The sequence below is a fragment of the Trachymyrmex cornetzi genome, unplaced genomic scaffold (genome assembly GCF_001594075.2).
Source record: "Trachymyrmex cornetzi isolate Tcor2-1 unplaced genomic scaffold, Tcor1.1 scaffold961, whole genome shotgun sequence".
Classification (NCBI taxonomy): Eukaryota; Metazoa; Arthropoda; class Insecta; order Hymenoptera; family Formicidae; genus Trachymyrmex; species Trachymyrmex cornetzi.
This window is the reverse complement of record NW_017300313.1, coordinates 423-10,400: the sequence shown is the minus strand read 5'-3', so window position 1 is coordinate 10,400 and position 9,978 is coordinate 423. Positions and strand designations below refer to the sequence as shown.

Here is a 9,978-nt window from a genome sequence, read left to right as displayed (position 1 = left end):
CACCCAGCCGATGTAACCTCAGTTTTAATTAGTGAAATTCTTTCTCTATCAGATAATCTAGTGATTAGGTTGAAGACATTTCAATATTTCTGCATTCGGAGAAAGATGGCAAAAGTTTTTTCAGTGAAATCTCTGAAATACTTCAAAGCTTAACTGAAAGGATGCGGATCGAAACCTTCAATATATCAGATAAGTTGTAGTTTTGAAAAAGTATATAATTGCTAAACAAATATATAAAATGAAGCTTGAAAGAATCTATCAGTAAAAAATAAAAAAGCCCATCAGAGCTTACATTTGCTGTTCGGATGCACAGAAAATACTTTATCCTCGTGTGAATGTAACAAAACGAATCAAATATAAACGTTTCAATTTTCCCGCGAGCCGGGAGTGCGTGAACGCGTTCGCGAAGGTGTCTCCACGACTCGGACGCCGCGAACGTAACAGTATCGTAGTATTTGTGAATTTGACAACCAGCCGATGTAACCTCAGTTTTAATTAGTGAAATTCTTTCTCTATCAGATAATCTAGTGATTAGGTTGAAGACATTTCAATATTTCTGCATTCGGAGAAAGATGGCAAAAGTTTTTTCAGTGAAATCTCTGAAATACTTCAAAGCTTAATTGAAAGGATGCGGATCGAAACCTTCAATATATCAGATAAGTTGTAGTTTTGAAAAAGTATATAATTGCCAAACAAATATATAAAATGAAGCTTGAAAGAGTCTATCAGTAAAAAATAAAAAAGCCCATCAGAGCTTACATTTGCTGTTCGGATGCACAGAAAACACTTTATTCTCGTGTGAATGTAACAAAACGAATCAAATATAAGAGTTTCAATCTTTCAATTTGGGTCCTTTCAATATAAAATATATATATAAATTACATAATTAACGCAAATTCCACCTGATGATTCACGACAATTTAGATTTTATATTTTTACCTGAACATAACGAAAGTCTTATCGATCTGTGAATTAGATTTTATGTTTAAATAATATCTTAATATATTTTGATATTAAATGTTTATTATTTTCATTCTTTTATAAATTATTAGAGTTCATTATAAATTTTAAACGGTTTTTTTTGCAAATTTTTATTTTTAATATAGATAAGCACAATTTTTAATGGCTTATTGAACAAGTTCTAATTAAGAGAACTAACTAAAACCAACTTTAATGTGCAGGACAAAAAAATCACGTGAAAATAAATTGCTTGAATATTGAATAGGAAAGGAAGGATAAAAATTTAAGGGGCCACTCACATTCTATAAAATCTGCAGAATTTTATACAAAGAATTAAAAATAATGATATTTATTTAATATTATTTTTTAATTAAATACATTTCTTAAATATGTTGCTAGTTTCAGAAAGAAACTTTTTCGGTACGAACAGCATACGTAAAAGTATCTATTATTGGATTAATAGGGAATAACACTTTTCTATTATATAAAAAATAATTTGCATTTGTCTGGTCAGTAATTTAATATTAATTTTTCTTTCAAAATGGGTATCTTATATAATCTGAAAGTAAATAAATAAAATGTTTTTAACAAGAAAGTATTAGACGTAGATTAATTTATCATCGATTGTCCACACCTGATTATCAAATTCCTGAAGTAGTTCTATTAAACGATCATATAGTAGGGTTTTAACATCAATGGCCCATAAAAAATCCAAATGGGTAAACAATTTATGTTGATTTTCCTCCAACAGAATTACATTCGGCAGGTGCCTATATGTTTCGAGGACATTCTGGGAACAAAATATGGGAGACTATTAGTACGTTATTCCGAATGAACATCGGACAGTGATAGTTTAAAACCCACTTCATTATAAAAAATCATATAGAAACAAAAAAATTTATTTTATAGATAAAAAAATGGCACTTTAAGATAGTGTAGACAAAACTAGCAAAATTAAATTTCTTTAACCGCAATACCATTTAATATGGCCAAAATCGTTGTTTTTTGCTGATCCTAATTTTTCGAAAATGTGATGTGATAGAATTTTTCTGAGCACGGATTCAAATCCAGCGGCCAAAAATCTTCGAGAAATAATACTTCACACATGCCAAAGACAAAAAAAGTCACATTTTATCGGACAGTGTAATATGAAAAAAAAAATTATGCGGTTTAATTTTTTAGAATCTCAAAGTAATCTAAATTATTTATAAAAAAAAAATATTATCGATTCCATGGTTTTTATAACATACTAGTTAATCGAATATTAATTAAGTGTGAGATAATATATTAGTTTAAATTAAAATCTTTCCTTTACTCGTTTTCTTGACCTATCTACTCATTCGATTTTTATATAAATTAATTGTATAAAAGTAGCTTGCACAAAACAAATAAATTTTTTGCTATGGATATACTATGCATACAGGGTGGCCTCGAACATTCCAGGTATGGAATAGAGTAGACTGTGAGGATTTATAGGAAATTTAATTCCAAACAAATAGGTTTCCTATAAACATAGGTCGAAAAATACTTCCTTAAAAAGTTATCGCTCAAAAACCTCTGAAATCATGATTACTTTATACATTTTTACAAATATCATGGAATTAATACGCTCCTTGCCCTGATAAAGTGAAAAAAAATCCTGGCAAGGTTCATGAAACGTTGGGATTAGCAATGAATAAAAACATGGCAATAACCCACAAACTTTCTAGTATCTTTGAAGATAATACCAATGAAAGTCTAAAAAAGCAATATCATGGAATGTATGCGTTTTTTAACAAAAAGTACCGAAAAAAAGTTGTAGATAATTAAATTTTCTATAAAATCTCTAAGTCTGGCTGTATGAAACGTTCGGGACCACCTTGTATATAACGTACATATAGATAATTGAAAAATTGTGTTCCTTTTTTTTCCGATATATATTTTTTAATTAAAAGATGTTTTTATACATATAAAATTCAAAAGTGATCTTACCAGTTTTAAAGCAATCATATCGTTAGCACCGTAGAATATAGCTAAGGGAGTAGTAACTTTTTTAAGATCATACGTTAGAGGTGATATTTGTCCATATTGTTTGTAATTGCCAGCATATCCATAATCGTAAGTTTGAAATTTCTCTGCAACAATTAATATTATTTTTCTACATAAATATAGAATTGAAATTAAGAGATTTTCGCAAATTTGTTATTTTTATTTAGATAAATATAAAATGTCATGTAACTGTAAACAACGTACTTATAATAAATACTGTAATTAATACTGTAATATTGTAATACTGCAACAAGTACTGTAACTAATATTTTTTTTACACCTACTTTCAGAATTTCTTTGATTTTTTCACGGGAGAAAATGTGTGCTGTACTGTGTAATATAATAGTTTATATTTTTATATACATATTTGAAGGGAAGAGAAATACTTACTTGTAATCATATTTTGGATATAATGTTCGAATGTTCGCACGGAAGCGCCGTTCGGATAATTCGATAATATTTCCGGTAATGCCGTCTGTAACGAAAGGCTTTATTAAAAACAATTTTGATTTATTATACGTAAAAATATAGAAACTTTATATTGTAATTTTTATAGTTTTTAAAAAAAGCAGTGTTACAATTTGCAAAATCGTGCTAAATGTACCTACAGTGTTAAATTGCGCTGGATCAGATCCGGCGATTAGAAATATTATTGCAACGCAGACAGTCTGAGTAATTGCCTTATCTGTACATAGTGTTCTTCCCACCGTGACACTCGTTGATGATAAGGAGGCCACTTCATATATTTCATTAGAATAAAGAAATTCCTGAACAAAAATGAAATATGTAAACATTGAATTGTAATTGAAACTATATAGTATATAATATAATGTAAAGAACAAATATAATATTGTAATAATTATATATTAGTTTCTACAAAATGTGAAATGATAAAATGATATTTTAATGAGAGTCAATACGTATAATAATTAAAATGCACAAACTATGTAGTTGAGACCAGAGATGAAAGTAACACGGAACGAATGCAACTTTATAAGTATAACTGAAACAAATAAACAAATTGAAACATGTTCTTGCATGTTGACTTATATGGTTGATTTCACTCTACTTCAGTTATGCGCGAGACGTTAGGTTGAACGGTTATTTGTATAGTGTGTTTGTGGCGAAGAATCACATTAAAAGTAATACTTTAATCTCTATTATTTTTTATAAATATTTTTAATTTTATTCACCTTTTGATTGTTTATTATTATTTATCCTTTTATCATTCATATATCGATATTTAAAAATTTATTCATGTTTAGTTTTTTTTTATATATGAAACATTTCTAAATAAAACTGAAGAAATTCTAAGAATACTTTAAAAATAATACTTCAATATATTAGAAAAAGGATAAAAAGCAAGAAAATAATTCAGTGTATGGAATGTCAGTAAAGTGAGTGTTAAAAAAGGATTTTGCTTCGTTTATCTTACTCGTGAAAAATCAATTTCTTTTCTTTTGGTATTTCAAAAATCTAGTAAAATTAAAATATGCTTGTAATTTTTAAGTGTTAATTCAAATAGCACGCCTTTACACTCTTTTGCTTCTCTTGGCTTGTTTAAATAAATGATCATTTATTATAGTTATAAATTTAATTTAATTTTTATAATAGATTATTATCTAGAATATCACTCCTTTTATCATTCATATATCGATATTTAAAAATTTATTCATGTTTAGTTTTTTTTTATATATGACACATTTCTAAATAAAACTGAAGAAATTCTAAGAATACTTTAAAAATAATACTTCAGTATATTATTAGAAAAAGGATAAAAAGCAAGAAAATAATTCAGTGTATGGAATGTCAGTAATGTGAGTGTTAAAAAAGGATTTTGCTTCGTTTATCTTACTCGTGAAAAATCAATTTCTTTTCTTTTGGTATTTCAAAAATCTAGTAAAATTAAAATATGCTTGTAACTTTTAAGTGTTAATTCAAATAGCACGCCTTTACACTCTTTTGCTTCTCTTGGCTTGTTTAAATAAATGATCATTTATTATAGTTATAAATTTAATTTAATTTTTATAATAGATTATTATCTAGAATATCACATATATACAGGGTGTCCCGACCTTTTTTGCCAATCACTTTTGTGTAGATAGAGCGGACTAAACTGAGTCGAAAAGTCCTTTACTGTTTTGCAATTTACGCAATAGTTAACAAGATATTAATTACTAAAAATTGCCAAATATTAGTCTTGAATAATTCTTTACTCAAATGCTATCAACTTTATAGAAAAGCTGCAAGAGACAAAAATCATTTATTTTCTTCTCATAAGATTCTGAGAATTTTTTCAGAATTTGTTAATACCGTATTTTTTAATGATGGTAAAAATAAGAAAATGCAGTACTAAAAAGTTGATAAAAAAAAATTCTTAGAGTTCTATGAGAAGAAAATAAATGATTTTTGTCTCTTGCAGTTTTTCTGTAAAGTTAATGGTATTTAAGTAAAAAATTATTCAAGAATAATATTTGGCAATTTTTAGTAATTAATATCTTGTTAACTATTGTGAAAATTGCAAAATGGTAGAGGACTTTTCGACTCAGTTTAGTCCGCTCTATCTACACAAAAGTGATTGGCAACTTTCGGGACACCCTGTATATATAAATTTTTTAATTGTCTGAATTTTATTTAAAAATACCAAACATATAAAGAAAATGTTTTAATTAATTATTTATTTGATAGAGCCTGTACATAAATTTATTTATCATTATTTTATAATTAAATAAAAATATTAAATAAAATAATGTTGCGATAAAAAGTTATTCTCCTATTAAGATTATTAGGATAATAAGAAAGATAATGTTAATACAAAAATATATATAAAATATATTTTCCTTTTTCTTAAAATACGATTGATGTCTGATTCTTACCGTAATTTTTGGTATTTTATTAAAAATATATTCCGGTAAAGGAATTTTTTCTTTCCAAATAGCAATCGGAGCAAGGCAGATTCCTAATTTTATTTTTGCATTGTATTCGGGCTTCATGGATAGCAAAATGAATAACGTGGTAGTTCCCATCGAGTGACCAATGTAGTGCAGAGTTTGTTGTTTTGTGTAACTAAGTACGTAATCAATCATAGCTGGCAGATCTCTCGTTCCCATCTCGTGATAACTAGACAATAAAAAGTTAATTCTATTTTCTATTTTATTACTTTTTTAATGTTGTAAAACCACCGAATATATGTTACAAACTTTTTAACTCAATCAGGATCGATTTTTTTCTTAACGAGAGTGTCCAAATTTACAGTGTGTCCGTAAAGTTATGATGGAGTTTTAAAATGCCATAACTTATTTTTATTTTGAAAGAAACCAGTTAGACACGAAATCTGTAAGCAATTAAAGATCAAGTCAAATACTTTTTACCATGCAATGAAAGCGGGACGAGTGTTACTCCATAGCGTGTAGCCATTCGAGGCCAACGTTGTATCAGGTCACTCTCATGCCTGTTTCTATCAATATAAATCAACATTATTCTTAACACTTTTATTTTGTTTAAAATTAACGATAATATTTTTTAAATAATATATTTAGTTTCGTTTATAAAATTTTTATTATAAATATTATGAATAATTATTTATATGTAAAATAAATTTTAATTTAGACTAAAATATTTAATAAAGCGATTACATTGACGTACAAATTAATTATCTCTTATATATCTATATTAAGGAAGACCAAGGACGCAAAATAATGATTTTGCTTCTAAAGCCTCTATAGATTATTATTTTAAATTTCTTTTACTTCAAAAAATAAATTATTTCTCTGTAGTTATCATTTAATACTAAACAAATTTAAAGAAATATTTAAAAAAATAGTTAACCATAGTTTCTTTTAAAAGTTGCACATTATTTATTTGTTTATGTTATACAATAAACAATATTTAACTTGCCTTTGAATAATGTTCTGGTTTCGTTTTTTAACTTATTTCTGTACTCAATTATAGCATTTTAAACTCCTCAATTATTTGATTTACACTATATAAATACACTCGTGCACAGTATTACAAATTTTCATATATTTTATTAATGAAAAATTGATTTTTTAAATTTAATGTTCTAGGTAAAATATGTTAAATTAAATAAAATTTAAGAAATATAAAAGAAAAACACATGTAAATGATTAAAATAATTGAAATGTCGAAAAGAGAGTAAAAATATTTCTTTATATAACACTTGTAGAGTAATATTTTACCTAAATTGCCAAAATTCCTTATTTCTTGGAGATATTTTTGTATGTGATCTGCAATAAGAAGTTCCCCTGAAATTTCCAAGCCATACATCATATCCTTCATCAGCCAATAAGAACGCTACAACATAAGAATATAAATTAGTTTTCTTATTATATTATCGAATTAACTATTAATAGTCATTATTTCAGATAAAAATGTAATTTCTTTCCTCCTTATCATATATTTATCCTGGTAATGTTCTATTTGAAGTTTTTGTCTGGAGTGTATTATCTGTTTTTTTTTTCAAAATATAAGACATTTTGTTGTTTAAAACATTTCGTTGTTTTAACAAGAGCTTTAAATTATTAAAAAATTTTTAATTTGATTAAAAATTTATCAATGTAATATAATAAATATAATAAATATATTTTTATTAAGTGTATTTTAACAAATCGTTTGATGTTATATAAATTGATAAATTTGATATTTGAAGAAACAATTTTATTAAATCGATGATGCTGTTTTAAGATAAGATAACAAAGTTGATTAAAATAACAAAATATTATTTATTAATTTTTTTGATTTAACAAATCTTGGTCAAATTTTTTATAAGATAATTTATAAATTAACAAAATTCCCCTATAATAAAGTTAATCTATTTACTTGCTAAATTTGTTAAACTTTTTGTTTCTTGAAACTTAAGTGTTTATTATTTTGTCTCTGTAAGATAATCTCTTGATCTATATTTCGCGTAATAAATATTCGTCAAGACTTTCACCTGAGTTGTTTCATTGTCCTCCTTATAAATTCTCGAAGACAAGTAATGTCAAGGTAAACATGTTGAGTGTCTTCAATTTTAGCGTAAACTGAACAAACAACTCTACAAGCGTGCACGTATATGCAATTAACACTTATCGTGTCTAGAGCAGTGACTTTAGATATTGAAAATTTCATGGTTCGTACTTACATTAGCAATATTTGTTGTTCTTTTAATTATTAAAACTATCTGTATAATATATATATTTAATTATTTCACATTTTGATAAATTAAGACATAGATTCACGAGGCATTAGGAGTCAGCACTAGTACTTATTTGCGCAAATATAACCAATGACAGAAAAAAAAATATATATATAAATAAAAATATAATTTATTAATTTCTGAACGTTTCGGCTCTGCAAATGCATATATAAATAACTACCGACATTAAATAATTATATCGTTGTTTAATGAATCGCAAAATACATCTCATGTTTTTTCCAAATGCACATTGCATGGGTCAAGTAGTGAGATGCGACCATCCTCAACATTAATCAATGTTGTGGCACTGCAGTTTCATAGCTGAGTGGTGATGGATTGACCATCTCAATGCTAAATCAAAAAAAGTATTTTCCTTTTATTAAATCGGATGGAATTTGTGATGTTACAGAAATTTTTTTGCTCATCTCATAAACCAAGCAATCCGTATTTTACAGTAGTTCAATTAATAATACGAAGAATATAAAAAATAAAATGAATATTGCACCATAGTTAGACATTAAGTTTAAAAATTGGTCAACAAGAAGCGCTGACTCCTAATGCCTCGTGAATCTATATCTGAATTTATAATTAAAGGAGTCTCTAAAATAGTTATTTCTTAAAATAATCTATTGTTATTCACTTTTTGATATATTCATAAAAATATAATTGTTTAAATTGTACCGTGAAAGATTTTACATATATATATATATATATATATATATATATATATCACTCACCAAGGTCTTTCTCAGCACCGATCATCACCCAACAGTCAGATGAACATATAATACCATGTTGAAGAAACACAATTTTTTTTCTTTGATAACCTTTAGACAGTAGACTTCTTAATATCCTATGTATTACCAAGATATAACCATCTTCCGTTGTGACGTAATGTTCTTCGGTGGGGTAACCATATTTCTTTACCAATCCGACCTTCATAGATATATCCCAGAGCAAAATAAAAGCAAAATTGTCGTTAACTTAAAATAATCGTTATGCAATCATTAATGCAACAAAATATTTCTTTAAAAAAAAAAAAGATTTTTTTTATCTAATTGTAAGTAATTAATCTTTTCTCTTAATGTATATATAATTGCACTATTATTTTTTTAGTACATACGCATTAAGAGAAAGACAATATCATACTCACAAAATCCAATGTAGTTACATTGTTCGCTGTTTGAATTTGTTCTGGCTTCCTTACTCTTACTATACCGGGATCCTTAGGAAACAGATAGTTGAATATTACTTTCTGAGAAAATGCTAAGTTTTCCCAGAGATTCAGTTTTGCTTCCAGTAACACTGCAGTAAGCATAAATATGATGAAAACAAGTTTCATGCCCATTCTCATTAAAATGTCGATACTTGAAAATGTAAACTACAACTTGCAAGTGTCGACTATTATATTAGATCGATATATTTATAGTTTTATCCGGTTTTATGGCATCTGTCATCATTTGCAGTTCAGAAAACCTACAAATATAATTGGTATTAGTTTATTCATTAATTATTTGGCGTTGATTCTTTCTTAACATGAAGAATTTTAGAAATCAATTTAATTTCCAATTTTTTCATCTAATAATTAAATTATAATTTTGTTAGAGTTAGTAAAATTTGTTTAAAAAAATTAAATTTATTTAAATTTTAAGTTTAAATATTTAAAAAATTTGTTTAAATAAAATTATAAAGTTTGTTATTGGTTTCATTAAAGCTTACTTTATAAAAAGTAAATATAAAAATTGAATTGTTCATTAAAATATTACGCTAATAAAAACTTCAAATAATATCCA

The 9,978-nt window shown here is 26.1% G+C and overlaps 1 protein-coding gene across 3 annotated transcripts; it reads right to left on the bottom strand.

The window, feature by feature from the left end:
- Positions 1-1,502: 1,502 nt before the first annotated feature.
- Positions 1,503-9,669, bottom strand: LOC108769869 (lipase 3). 3 transcript variants are annotated; one of them, XM_018521089.1, is made up of 9 exons: positions 9,339-9,669; positions 8,923-9,121; positions 7,188-7,302; positions 5,865-6,108; positions 3,597-3,755; positions 3,379-3,463; positions 2,932-3,074; positions 1,595-1,750; positions 1,503-1,519 (listed from the first exon to the last, which is right to left on the bottom strand). In XM_018521089.1, exons 1-9 carry the CDS (start codon positions 9,537-9,539, stop codon positions 1,511-1,513), a joined length of 1,311 nt encoding a protein of 436 aa, XP_018376591.1. In that variant the 5' UTR covers positions 9,540-9,669; the 3' UTR covers positions 1,503-1,510. The 3 variants fall into 3 exon arrangements, 2 of the variants coding, with proteins under 2 accessions (XP_018376591.1, XP_018376589.1); XM_018521087.1 differs by lacking the exon at positions 1,503-1,519 and having other exon boundaries at positions 1,526-1,750; XR_001940565.1 differs by lacking the exon at positions 1,503-1,519 and having other exon boundaries at positions 1,673-1,750; positions 3,593-3,755.
- Positions 9,670-9,978: the final 309 nt, after the last annotated feature.